This window comes from Bos indicus x Bos taurus, chromosome 1 (genome assembly GCF_003369695.1).
Source record: "Bos indicus x Bos taurus breed Angus x Brahman F1 hybrid chromosome 1, Bos_hybrid_MaternalHap_v2.0, whole genome shotgun sequence".
NCBI classification, from domain to species: domain Eukaryota; kingdom Metazoa; phylum Chordata; class Mammalia; order Artiodactyla; family Bovidae; genus Bos; species Bos indicus x Bos taurus.
This window is the reverse complement of record NC_040076.1, coordinates 56,901,913-56,916,399: the sequence shown is the minus strand read 5'-3', so window position 1 is coordinate 56,916,399 and position 14,487 is coordinate 56,901,913. Positions and strand designations below refer to the sequence as shown.

Genomic DNA, 14,487 nt, shown 5'->3' with positions numbered 1-14,487 from the left:
ACTCATGACGCTCTGGGGATAGGAGCCTGTCCAATCAAATACAACTTGGTAGGCCTGGAGTTCCCTTGATGAATACATTCTTTCTTTCCAAGGGATTTGTAGATTAAAGTTAGCTCTAAGACAAAGTAGAGAAAAGCACCTCCTTCTCCCAAGTGGTTCCAGCCAAGCTTGGGCAGCTGCAAAACTAGCTGTGTCTCTTGGCAACTCACTGGGACAAGGGAAAAGGGAGATAAAATTCTAAGCCATCTTTGAGCTGTAGGCTGTATTTCATGAACACTGGCCTGGGCCAATGCTACCCACCCCTAACGATATCAATGGGTTTCCACCCAACTGGTCACTGTTTCTGAAATTTTAGTGCTTCCTGACGTTTCTTAACTAGAAACCACATGGTTTATTAATCAATATACTACTTAAAAGCACTTAATTAAAGCCATTGATATTTACAATATTACAATAAGAAGGGAAACCAAGGTGAATACAAGTTTAGGGGATTATTACATACAAAGCTAAATAGCAACAGCAGATCCAGAATCACATGGTATCTGAAGTGCATCATCAGGGCAGCTAGGCTTCACTGACTTTTGCCCTTGAATTACAAAGTGAAAGCTACTTTCAGGAAAACACAACTTGCTCTTTGAGTTCCAGGTCTTTGATTTGAGCACTCCCCTCTCTAGGCTCACATGATTTAGGTGAAAAGCATCTAAATATCTGTTGAATTCTCTGGAACCTTTCAAATCCTAGAAAGGTCTTTCCATTATGGCATAATATCAAATCTGGTAAAGTAACATAATTCTATGGAGAGCTTTCAGGCATATCAATTTTTGCATCCTTTTTAAGTGTCGGAGGGCTCTCTGCCATCTCTGATGGCAGATGGTGGCTGTTAATACTCTGGAACAAAGTGGCAAAACTGTATTCAGAAAGCTGATGCCCAGTAGAAAAGATTTTAACTTTTGTGGGGTTCTATTCTTTTGGGTTTTGTTTTGTTTTAATAGAGTGCCAACATGATCAAGGGCTGGGAGGGCTTTCTCCCTGGCTTACAGAAAACCACCTTCTTACTGACCAGATTCACTTTGCCTGAACCGCAACAAGTCAAAATGCTAAGACACTGACTTTTGTGTGTTCTGTTCTTTTGGTCATATCCTCAGCACAAAGAAAGGCCATGTCATCCTGGATTAGGATCCCTGCTTATTTTGAAACAAAGCCCAATAGGTTTTCTCTCTGTTCAGCCTGCTTCTACTGCCAGCACTCCTATTTCCACCTCACCCCCGCATCCACTTCCAGAGAAGGGTGGAGCTGACTGTGAGAAAGAACTAGGAGCAACTGAAGATATGAGACCTGTGGTGTTTCAGTGTGGATTTTGAGGTCACAGAGCAGACATGCTTCAGCAGTAAGCTTGCACATGTTGAGAGCTATACTCCTTCTCACTTGAGCCTTTACAGATACCCAGTAAGACAAACTTGGTGCACTCCCAATTTATAGTTGAGGACATGTAAATTCAGAGATATTAAGTCAAAGATCATACATTGCTGAATATCAGGGATGAAATCTAAACACCATTCTTTTGGTTCTAAATCCATTATACTTGTCTCTATGCTTCATGACCATCAATTTCTAAAAGTCCTCTTCTATTCTCTAGTTCAATCGTATTCTCTCATAGGGCAGGAGGGATGCTCCAGTGCAAAGTTGTTTAAACTACTCCTCCCTCCCTCCCCTAATGTATTGTCACAAAATTGATTTGCTCAAGAAATATTCCTTGGCTGCTTATACTAAGTGCTAGGGAAAAGCAAGCCAACAGATTAAAACCTCTGCCCTCATGAAGCTTATGATCTATTGGAAGGTGACAGATAATAAACAAAATAAATGAGTAAAGCAGATAGCATGCTAGATAGTGATGGATGCAAGGGAGAAAAATGAAGCAGAAGAGGGAGAGAGAAAGGGTTTGTTGGGGAAGAGGCTTATGTGGCCACCTTCAGGAAGAACATTCTAGGCAGAGAGAAGAGTTAAGTGCCAAGGTTTTCTAGTGGAAATCTGTCTAAATATTGGTGAAATAGCAAGAAAAGGGTGGTGTGGCTGGCAGAGTATAAACAGGAGAAAGAGCAGTAGAAGGTGATTTTAGAGTATCAGGGAGCCCAGTCATGAAGGACCATAAAGCCCATGTAAAGACTTTGGCTTCTTCTCTAAATAAGATGGGAAGCACTTGGAGATTTTGTGCAGAAGAATGACAAGATCTGTCTTGACCTATATTTTAAGACAGATATGAGAATAGTCTGAAAGGGGAAGAAAGCAGAAGCAGGGAGATTAGTAAAGCTATGTCAATATATATACTACCATGTGTAAAATAGCTAGCTAGTGGGAAGCTGTTGTATAGCACAGGGAACCAGCTCAGTGCTCTAGGATGACTGAGAGGGGTGGGATGTGGGGGGAGAGGGGTTGGGAAGGAGGCTTGAGAGAGAGGGGATATATGTATACTTATGGCTGAGTCACATTGTGGTACAACAGAAACCAATACAACAAAGCAGTTATCCTCCAATTAAAATAAAATTTTAATTTAAAAAAAATAAATTTTAAAAAAAGGGAAAAAAAAGCTATTAATATGTCAACAGTCTCTGAAAATGAGAATGACACTTTGGGCCAGGTGGTAAGATTAGACGCAAGCGTTAGATTCTAAGTAAAGAGCAAATAGGAATATACTGACAAATAGGATATCGGATGAACGAAAGTATAAGTGGAGGGAAGAGAGAGGGCACTGGGCAGGAAGTCTGGGATTCTGAGTTGGAGCTTTAGTCCCATCTTATGTCCATACGGTCACAAAGAATTGGACATGATTTAGTGACTGGACAGCAATAACATGTCTTCTGTGTTACCCAAAGAAAGTCACTGAAAAACTTAGGGCCTCATTTTTCACACTTATAAAAATGGGCTTGAAAACCTTCTCCACCTCACAAGGTTCAAATGTATATGATGTCTATGCAAGAGCTGGCTTGCTTACAACTGAATCACAGTGCTGTGTGACCTTATCCAAATTCATTAGCCTAAGTGACTGTGGTGAGGAGACTGAAGTCAAATCTGGAGCATTTTGAGAGCAAATGAAAAAAAAAAAAATTACAGGTGTCAGGAATTACTTTAGGAAGCTTTATTTTTAGAAAGTTAAATCTCTTTCTCGATGAGCTAAATAACCATAGAAGAAAGTTGGTCCAAGAAAACTCTTTTAACCAAAGCCTCATAGTCCCTGGCCATCATGTGGTTTTTGTATTTTTTTGTATTCTTTGAATGTGTATGTGTGAAATGTTACCTAGTTGGTAGTTAAAAAGTTCCAAGCCCTCCCCCCACATTCTCATCTTGAAGTTTAGTTCTATTTAAGCACAGAAAACTTCTTTTACTTTCCCTTATCTCTGAGCTTATTTACCATCACCCTGGAAAGTTCATAAATTTTTACTGCCAAGAAAAATTTTTGATTGAGTTATTCTAAGTGACTCAAATGTTTACAACTTTCCCAACCTTGATTAAATATACAAAGCCCAAACTGTCTTTTTCTAATTCACAAATTCAGAAAAAGCTCTCCTAATTGAAAGGGTCAGGATGAGTTAAGGGGGACCTGATGAGCCCCTCCCAAGAGCAAGAGGACAGCATTCACAGGTTCTCCACTCAATCTGCCTTCTCGGAATCAGGCACTCTGAGCTATGCCTTCCACCACCTCTCTTCACTCTCTATGACCCTCCCAAGTCTTTACCATCAAAGTCTATCAATTCTAAGTCCAAGTCTCTCAATATCCTCCAAAGTAACTGATTAGCCATTTAATACATCAATTTAATTATTAGGAAGAAGGGTTAGGCCAAGGCTTCTTTGCAGGGGAATTCCCAGAAAGGTAATGGCCTAAATAAAATTTTGGTGGAATGCTTAGGCACTGTGAAGATAGCTATTTCATAAAGGAGTGCCTTTGGGCACTCATGAAATCTCATAAGATGGTCTCCTTCTTTGCCTATCCTTTAAGTGAGCAGTCCTTAAAATTGCCCTTGAGACCATTTCAGGGGCTCCACAAAGTCAAAACTACGGTCATAATCACACCAATTCCTTATTTTCAATTCTCTTACAAATGTGTTGTGGAGCCTTCCAGAAATTACCTGATGTATAATGTTACTATCAGTCTGATGACCCAATGAAATGTATGTTTGTAGGTTTTTGTTTTTAAAATGTATTGGTTTTAATATCAAATATGGTAAATATCAACAGACATAATTTGCTATATAAGAAAGCTCTTTGGGGTCCTCAATGATGTTTTTACATGTGTTAAGGGGCCCTGAGACCTTTAAATGTTTGGAGCTACTGCTTTAAGTTACAAGATCTGATCTGGCAACTGAGATGCCAGAATATAGCAAAATCAGAAGCAGGATATTAAGTCCTACCAAATTCAAAGCTGTGTGAGCTAATTCATTTGAAAAGGTTAGTATCTAAAAGTAAAATCAAAACAGCATATATAAGGAAGTGCTCCAAAACTGACCGGGTCGTATCACCAACATGAAGGAGCTCTCACTGGTCAGAAAAGGACATCTGACTTGTGATGTTGTGAGAAATCAGAAATGTCAACAGCATCTTTTAGAAGACTAAGAGAGAGGGGGGAGGGCTTCACACACAGAGGGAAAATATAAGTATTATCATTAATGTCCACATTTTCCACATTCCCCAAGAGAATATCATGAACCAAATAGTTAGACACTTTTAATTATTTAGTATATTAATACAAATATATGAAATAATACATAATTAAATAACATACGAAAAGTTTACTAAATATATAAATATTCAATACAACAATAAAGACAACTTAAGTTTTAGTTCCTAAGTCACTGGATACAGACAAGAAAGCAAAAGATACTGAAAAAGTCACCAGCTTGGTCCAATGATGATTTAGAGTTCAAAACTGTTCCACTAGTTAAACAATATGTTTATGACAAAGGAATTTGTACAGCCATACATGCTTCCTCTGCTATTGTGATAAGTTACTTTATAAGAAAAAAAGTTGGGGGAGGCAAAGCATTTGAATTAACTGACTGCTATTCATAAAACTTTCTAAACACCTCTTTTCATAATATATTTCATTACACTAGGTTGAATTTAGAATGATTAAAATAGGGCTGGGTCATATTATGAGACAAATGGATGAGAAATGCATGCTTTTTAAAAAATGCAAGCTGCTGTCTAAGACTAACAATATTTTAGTCTGCTATAAAAACAGATAAGCCAAGTTAAGGTTGCCAATGTTACTTCACAATAAATTGAGTTCCACTTCCATTGTGGTAAATATCACAGAAGTACGTGAAGAAGAGCAGTGAAACTGAGACTTCTAGAAAGACCAGTTAATAGCAAAAACAATAAGCAGGCAGTAGACAAGATACCCAGTGATGAGGAAATAGACTTATGGACCAAAGAAAGGAAGAAGAGATGGCATGTCCACAGAAAGGCAAAAGGCAGTCTCAGAAAAGTTCTTTGGTCCCTACCTTCCTGTATTCTTCTTTCATTTCTTTTCTCTTTATCCTTTTTTTTTTTTTTTCCCTGGAATTGCATCTGTTTTTAGAGCAGAATGGAAAATTATTTGGTCCAACTTCTTAACTTTCTGGATGCGAATGTGAAAGTTCATTGAGATATGATTAACACAGGGTTACCACCAGTTGGAGTCAAAGTCAACCTCCGAGTGGTGGCTCCTGGCTCCAAGTCCAGTATCCTTTCAACGGCACAACACTGCATCGTTTTACAAAACCAAGTCCTACAACAGACCTGAGACGTAAAATGACTTCCTCTGGGAACTCACAGAAGCACTGGGTGGCCTACATGGCAGTGGAAAGTCTTGAAATTCTTAGGCCTTTGACTCCCTTTTTTTTTTTTTTTTTTTTTTGCTCTTTTAGGTTCCTTGGAGAATGATCCTCTTTCTTCTGCTTGCCTCCTGAGTCAGATTCAAGTAGACCAGGAAATAACTGTTAGGTTCTGTGTGACTCCTCTAGGGCTCTGGGTAAAAGAAAGATCAAGATATGAACTTTGAAAATCTATAATTTCTATTCTAATAGATTTTCAGAAGATAGATAATAGAAGGATCAATAAACACAGAATTCTCCAGTGAATGTTTCATCAGCAAAGAGGAGGAAGTAGATACCGCTGACTCAGTGTGCTGTGAGGCACTGTGACTCTCTTTAAAAGGATATGAGTAGTTCTAGGAAATAATAGCTTACCATTCTTAAGCAATGGAGAAGGAAATGGCAACCCACCCAGTATTCTTGCCTGGAGAATGCTTGGACAGAGGACCCTGGTGGCCTGCCATCTATGGGGTCGCACAGAGTCGGACACAACTGAAGCGACTTAGCATGCATTCTTAAGCAAGATTGTACTTGCTTAATAATACATGTAAGACTACAAGTAAAAGAGCAGGCTCAAGAATTCCAAATGATCCACATGTATTTTATTTATAAGACCTTGAGCTTTGTTTCCTGTGGATACTCACTTATTGGACATCAAGGTGGGAACGGTCACAAACTAGACAGATGGAGGCCCTTACAAGACTATTAGCTTTCTAGCCCTTAAACTGGGAGAATGTGGGCCTCCCTACAAGGCAGGCAAACAGTGAAGTGAAAGGTCTGGGATTTTATCTTGGCTCCTTTAATCTTACTTTCTCTGTAATCTTAAGTAATTCTTTACCAGAACCCGAAGTTTTGCATGTTTTAACTGTGTCATCATTTCTAATACCAGTGATCTGTTCCATGGTGAAAGACATAGAGCAGCTCAGGCAAGAATGCCCAGACTTTCAGGTCTGTTAACTACCTACTTTATGACTGGATTTTGTTATGACATTTTGATATGATGGGTGGCATTGGTATATTCACGCGTAAAATTTTATAGACAGATAGCCTTGTGATGCAAGATTTCTCCCAGCAGTTCTAACCTAGATTGTTCAATAATAACTACTTCACACTTTTCTCATTTAAAGCATCCCTTCTTCTGCTTGAAACTATAATTACACTGGGATGGGCTGAGAGTTACCACTCAGCCAGCCTTCATCTGGGAAGCTTAAGTACAATTATTAGTAAAGCAAAGATTTTTATTTTTTTTGGAAACATGTATCTTTTATATTATTCTTCCAATTAATCTCCAATTTCAGCATCACCAATTATTTACTGAGTACTGCTGTTATTTGATAGAGTTCTAAGCTTAAAACATGAGAAAATGACTTGATTTTACCCAGGATATAATGTTTCGCTAACATTGCCATTATCATCATTGCAGAGAACCCATTTATAAGATTAGGTTATTGTGAAGCAAAGTGGGAAAAATCAAAGTAAGTATATAGATATGAGTTTAAATAAATCACTTTTACCTGACATAGTTAGATATTTTGAAGAAAAATGAAGTTCGGAATATGCATTTCACATGATTGTCTAAGTCTTCTATTGGTTTCCAATTCAACCATGACCCAAACAATAGAAGACTGCTACTGACAATAAAAATTTCTAAAAATTAGGTGATTATCCATGATAATATGCCCCAAAGTGAAGTTGTTTCTGAGAAGCTTGTAATCATTGGTGGTTTGGCTAATGAGAAATAAAAGATTATTCTTAACCTCAAACTTAATGTTTTTGTAGTATATGTAAGGGGCAAATTTATGACATCAACTGGGTTTTAATAGAAAAAAATTATCAAGAAATTTCCCTAGGAAATTTTAATTTCTTTTCACTTTCTATTTAGTAATACAGTACTGATTCATAAAAGAAAAAAAAAACATTCTTTGAAAACCTATTAATCTATTATCATATTGTTGTAGTCTCATGAGAAATAACTGTGATGATCTCACTAGGAATGGTACAAACAGAAACTGCCTCTAACTCATCAAACCTTCCTCAGAGAACATTTTAACTGTTGGAAAAAACCTAACGTAACACTCTCTGGCATTGCACCAAATCACAGGAAAAGAGGCCTGACTATGAGAATAACATCTGTCATTAGAGATTACCCCTCTGTCTACAACCTGTAAATTTGCTTATGTTTTTGTGAGCAATAAATCAGTGATTTTAATCTACAATAAATACTTTTGGTCATTTATCTAACAAAGATTTGAACTTAATAGACTTTTCTTACCAGATTTGTCTTACTACTAGCAGCTCCATGCAGATGATTCTTTGTCTACTCATATTTAATAAGCTCAAAAACTAATTCACCTCTACTTTTTCTTTCCCCACAAACTGATCACACACACTCACTCACTCTCAGTTCCCCCTCTCCACTTCCATTTCTATTCACATGATCATTTTTTCAGGTCACTGAGGCCCAGAATCTTGGGGTCATTTTGACTGATCATGTTTCCCTGTCCATCCAAAAGTTTTATGTTTCAGAAGATAATAGAAAGAAAAAGAGAGGAGAAAAAAACACAAAGTAAGGGTAAAGAAAGATATTTTATAATAACCTAAATGGGAAAATAATTTGAAAAAGAATAGATATATGTATAACTGAATCACTTTATATGTACACCTGAAACTAACACATTGTAAATCAACTATAATCCAATATAAAATAAAAATTAAAGATGACAAGCAAATATAGTAGGACTATTCACTTTCATCACAATTTGACAATCAAAATTTTTTACTTAAAGAAATTTTAAAAAGTCACTATATTTGATGATTTTCTTCCTTTTCTTCCAAATTTTTGGATTACTTAAGTTTTGGTCTTCAGTTCAGTCGCTCAGTTGTGTCCGACTATTCGCGACCCCATGAATCACAGCACTCCAGGCCTCCCTGTCCACCACCAACTCCTGGAGTTCACTCAGACTCACGTCCATTGAGTCAGTGATGCCATCCAGCCATCTCATCCTCTGTCGTCCCCTTCTCCTCCGGCCCCCAATCCCTCCCAGCATCAGATTCTTTTCCAATGAGTCAACTCTTCGCATGAGATAGCCAAAGTACTGGAGTTTCAGCTTTAGCATCAGTCCCTCCAAAGAAATCCCAGGGCTGATCTCCTTCAGAACGGACTGGTTGGATCTCCTTGTAGTCCAAGGGACTCTCAAGAATCTTTTCCAACACCACAGTTCAAAAGCATCAATTCTTTGGTGCTCAGCCTTCTTCACAGTCCAACTCTCATCCATACATGACCACAGGAAAAACCATAGCCTTGACTAGACGGACTTTTGTTGGCAAAGTAATGTCTCTGCTTTTCAATATGCTATCTAGGTTGGTCATAACTTTCCTTCCAAGGAGTAAGCATCTTTTAATTTCATGGCTGCAGTCATCATCTGCAAACCAGTATTTTCTCAGCCTTGAGAGTTTGTCTCTAGCATAGCTGACACTTGATTTTACTAGCTATTTAAGTATATGGGACCAAATAACCTTAAGCTAACTCTCTTCACTTCAGCAACTGAATAAGGCATTGAACAATTATATTTCCTAGAAAATAAGAGACCTAATACACTAAGGACAATTATTTTGCAAATGTCCCTTTCTAGTGAAATTTACCTTGGGCTTGAATGGACTGTATTATAAGATTCTTGTTCAAGGGGACATTTTAAAGTGAATTTGAACATGTCATACTTTTCTGCTTATATATTTACAGAAGTATAGAGCAATATCAGCAAACACAGGTTGAAATACACACAATTAACAACTGTGCCTTTCAAGTCAGGAAACTATAACTGGAAGAATATTCCAGCAGAGGTCAGAAGACCAGGATTCTAATTTTAGGCCTGCTGTTAACTGTATTAGGGGAAGGAAGTCAACTGTTTTTAACCAGAAAAGCAAAATGTTTGGAAAAAGTAGAGTCAACTGGCTTTCCACCTTTGACATTTTGCACAGAGCTAAGGGCTTCCCAGGTGGCTCAGTGCTAAAGAATTCATCTGCCAATGCAGAAGCCTCAGGAGACTGGATTCGATCCCTGATTTCTGGGTTGGGAAGATCCCCAGGGGAAAGAAATGGTAATCTACTCCACTATTCTTGCCAGGATAATCCCCTAGACAGAGGAGCCTGGCAGGCTACAGTCCATGGGGTCACAAAGAGCCGGACAGAGCTGAGTGACTGAGCACAAGGAGGTCTAAGGGCTTAAATTTATGTGCAAGATTATCTGATTTGCAATCTCCTGTCCCCTACAGAACAAATTCTTTTATCCACACCTGCAAAAGGTCATTGATGCTGGTGATTTGTTGTTTTTCTTACAAAATCACATGAATTCATCTAGTGTTTATATAAGGCTTATGCAAAATTAAATGTTCAAAAAGCTTAGAACATGAAAGATATTACTCTATGAGACAGAAAGAGAGGAAAAAAGGTAGCACATAAGTGATATTTTTAATAGAAATATAAATAACACTCAAAGTGAACATTTTCCCTCCCCTTTCTGTCAGTCATGTGAGCAGGAGAAAACTCCCACAGCACCACTTCATCCTAGAAAATTCCCAGTACATACAACATAAACTGCACCTTTTCATTAGCTTTAATAAATTATGCAGTGTCTTCAGAAACCAAAGAAATTTAATTCTTCCCCTATGGCTGACTCCTCTTGTTTGACAGTGTCTCTTGTTTTCTATTCTTCCATAATGTTTAGATTCAGCATCTATGAGGTACTGAATTTGCAGTTTAAAAAGTGGAATAGAAAAAATCCCTTTGAAAATCTACCCTTCCATTCAGTCATTCATTCTTTTAGTAAACATTTAGTGAGTATACATAAGACACTGTGATAGATGTTATAGCAGATGGAAAGAAATTAACAATGTATAAGGGCAGGATGAGATGATAAACTTATTATCCCCTGTGTAAGTCCTAGAGTGTCTGAGCCATAGTGAGTATATAACATAGAAAGCACTACTCAGTTGGTGATCACATTGGACAAGTTCACAGTCCCTTCAGTGGGATAGCTGACCTGTTGTTCAGTTGCTCAGTCATGTCTGACTCTTTGTGACCCCTTGGACTGCAGCACACCAGGATTCCCTATCCTTCATTGTCTCCTGGAGTTTGCCCAAACTCATATCCATTAAGTCAGTGATGCCAACCAACCATCTCATTCTCTGTTGTCCCCGTCCCTTGCCCTCGATCTTTCCCAGCATCAGGTTCTTTTCCAATGAGCTGACTCTTCACATCAGATGGCCAAAATATTGGGTCTTCAGCTTCAGCATCAGTCCTTCCAATGAATATTCAGGGTTGATTTCCTTTAGGATTGCCTGGATTGATCTCCTTGCAATTCAAGGGACTCTCAAGTGTTTTCTCCAGCACCACAGTTTGAAAGCATCAATTCTTTGGTGCTCAGCCTTTTTTATGGTCCAAATCTCACATCCATACATGACTACTAGAAAAACCATAACTTTGACTACACAGACCTTTGTCAGCAAAGTGATGTCTCTGCTTTTTAATATGATGTCAAGGTTCATCATATTTTTTCTTCCAAGGAACAAGTGTCTTTTAATTTCATGGTTATCATGCCTTATTTAGGACTTCCCTGGTGGCTCAGATGGTAAAGAATCTGCTTGCAATGCAGGAGACCCAGGTTCAATCCCTGGGTTGGGAAGATGCCCTGGAGAAGGAAATGGCAACCCACTCTAGCATTCTTGCCTGGAGAATCCCACGGACAAAGGAGCCTGCTGCTGCTGCTGCTAAGTTGCTTCAGTCGTGTCTGACTCTGTGCAACTCCCATAGATGGCAGCCCACCAGGCTCCACCATCCTTGGGATTCTCCAGGCAAGAACACTGGAGTGGGTTGCCATTTCCTTCTCCAATGCATGAAAGTGAAAAGTGAAAGAAGTCGCTCAGTCATATCTGACTCTTCGCGACCCCAGGGACTGCAGCCCACCAGGCTCCTCCATCCATGGGATTCTCCAGGCAAGAGTACTGGCAGGCTACAATTCACGGGGTCACAAAGAGTCAGACATGACTAAGCACTCATCCCTTATTTATATCTTCATTTGAACCCCATATTGTCATTAAACAATAATTTTTCCTTCTTTTTACTTCCCATGGGACTCACCTCGATCTTGGTTCCGATGACGTTTCCAGTAGAGTAGAATTGAGATTAAGACCAGAAGAATTACCAAGGAGACGATGCTTAACAACAGTGGAACTGAAAACCAAAAGCCTGTGGATATTGATAGGAGAAAAGGAAAAACTAGTGATAAGTGGAAGCTGTAGAGGCAAAAAGTAATAAAGAGATAGTTGTAATGAGATTCTACTAGAGTTGTGCTTTTGATGAAAATTATTCTTACATATATAAAGGTCTACATTCATGACCTCATATTATTTTAATAGCCTTTAAATAATAATAATTAACATGCTTTATGTGGTTACTATGTAGTAAGAGCTTTGAATGTGTTGCCTCCTTTAATCCTCAAAATAGCTCGAGTTAGGTATTATTATTACTACCATCTAACAGATTAATAAAACAAACAATTGAGGCTCAGAGAAGTTGGGTAAGCCCCAAATCAGTGCAGTAATTGGTAGAACAAGGCTTGGTCAGAGATCTGTTTGCCTTCAAAGCACATAATCTTTGCCATACTGTCCATTAAAGTAATATGTTTATTGAGGAATTTTTGGAAAATATAGAAAAATATAAAGGAAAAATAATAAATCTCATGATTCCAACCTCCAGGAATAACTCAATTCCATGTTTTGTGTTCATTCTAATCAATGTCTTTGTTATTAAACTTCTATCTAGTAGTCAGTAAATGCAACTTAGCCTAAATATCAGTTCCTCAGTGTCACTGTGTAATACAAAGTCAGAAAAAGCACTGTCTGATTTGGGAGTCTCTGGCATTTTCTCCATACCTTTATAATGGGATTTTTCACGTCATAATTTAACTGATTGTCTTGGTTGTGAAGATCTTTTTTGTACAGTTCTTCTGTGTATTCTTGTCACCTCTTCTTAATATCTTCTGCTTCTGTTAGGTCCGTACCATTTCTGTCCTTTATCAAGCCCATCTTTGCATGAAATGTTCCCTTGGTATCTCTAATTTTTTTGAAGTGATCTCTAGTCTTTCCCATTCTGTTGTTTTCCTCTATTTCTTTGCATTGATGGCTGAGAAAGGCTTTCTTATCTCTTCTTGCTATTCTTTGGAACTCTGCATTCAGATGCTTATATCTTTCCTTTTCTCCTTTGCTTTTTGCTTCTCTTTTCACAGCTATTTGTAAGGCCTCCCCAGACAGCCATTTTACTTTTTTGCATTTCTTTTCCATGAGGATGGTCTTGATTCCTGTCTCCTCTATAATGTCATGAACTTCTGTCCATAGTTCATCAGATCTAGTCCCTTAAATCTATTTCTCACTTCCACTGTATAATCATAAGGGATTTGATTTAGGTCATACCTGAATGGTCTAGTGGTTTTCCCTACTTTCTTCAATTTAAGTCTGAATTTGGTAATAAGGAGCTCATGATCTGAGCCACAGTCATCTCCTGGTCTTGTTTTTGCTGACTGTATAGAGCTTCTCCATCTTTGGCTAAGAATATAATCAATCTGATTTTGATGTTGACCATCTGGTGATGTCCATGTGTAGAGTCTTCTCTTGTGTTGTTAGAAGAGGGTGTTTGCTATGACCAGTGCGTTCTCTTGGCAAAACTCTATTAGCCTTGTCCTGCTTCATTCTGTATTCCAAGGCCAAATTTGCCTGTTACTCCAGGTATTTCTTGACTTCCTACTTTTGCATTCCAGTCCCCTATAATGAAAAGGACATCTTTTTTGGGTGTTAGTTCTAAAAGGTCATGTAAGTCTTCATAGAACCATTCAACTTCAGCTTCTTCAGCATTACTGGTTGGGGCATAGACTTGGATTACTGTGATATTGAATGGTTTGCCTTGGAAATGAACAGAGATCATTCTGTTGTTTTTGAGATTGCATCCAAGTACTGCATTTCGGACTCTTTTGTTGACCATGATGGCTACTCCATTTCTTCTAAAGGATTCCTGCCCACAGTAGTAGATACAATGGCCATCTGAGTTAAATTCACCCGTCCTAGTCCATTTTAGTTCACTGATTCCTAGAATGACAACGTTCACTCTTGCCATCTCCTGTTTGACCATTTCCAATTTGCCTTGATTCATGGACCTGACATTCCAGGTTCCTATGCAGTATTGCTCTTTATAGCATTGGACCTTGCTTCTATCACCAGTCACATCCACAACTGGGTATTGTTTTTGCTTTGGCTCCATCCCTTCATTCTTTTTGGAGTTATTTCTCCACTGATCTCCAGCAGCATATTGGGCACCTACCTACCTGTGGATTTCCTCTTTCAGTATCCTATCATTTTGCCTTTTCATACTGTTCATGGGGTTCTCAAGGCAAGAATACTGAAGTGGTTTGCCATTCCCTTCTCCAGTGGACCACATTCTGTCAGAATCAGAAGATATTAGGAAGAGGTGGCAAGATAATACAAATAAAATACAAAAAAGATCTTCATGACCAAGATAATCACGATGGTGTGATCACTCACCTAGAGCCAGATATCCTGGAATGGGAAGTCAAGTGAGCCTTAGAAAGCATCAC

At 38.4% G+C, this 14,487-nt stretch overlaps 1 protein-coding gene across 6 annotated transcripts in view; it reads right to left on the bottom strand.

The window, feature by feature from the left end:
• The window catches only part of CD200 (CD200 molecule), an 80,484-nt gene that overhangs the window by 52,493 nt on the left and 13,504 nt on the right, over positions 1-14,487 (bottom strand). For 2 of the 6 annotated variants that reach the window (XM_027517941.1, XM_027518291.1), the window contains 2 exons: positions 11,982-12,089; positions 4,704-6,000 (listed from right to left, as the gene is read on the bottom strand). The exons of 1 other annotated variant lie outside the window; for it this stretch is intronic. In XM_027517941.1, the coding sequence (XP_027373742.1) occupies positions 5,993-6,000; positions 11,982-12,089 (116 nt within the window). In that variant the 3' untranslated portion in view covers positions 4,704-5,992. Of the gene's footprint in view, positions 1-4,703; positions 6,001-11,981; positions 12,090-14,487 lie in introns of those variants that run through there. 3 more of the 6 variants (XM_027518031.1, XM_027517851.1, XM_027518202.1) reach the window with 2 other exon arrangements.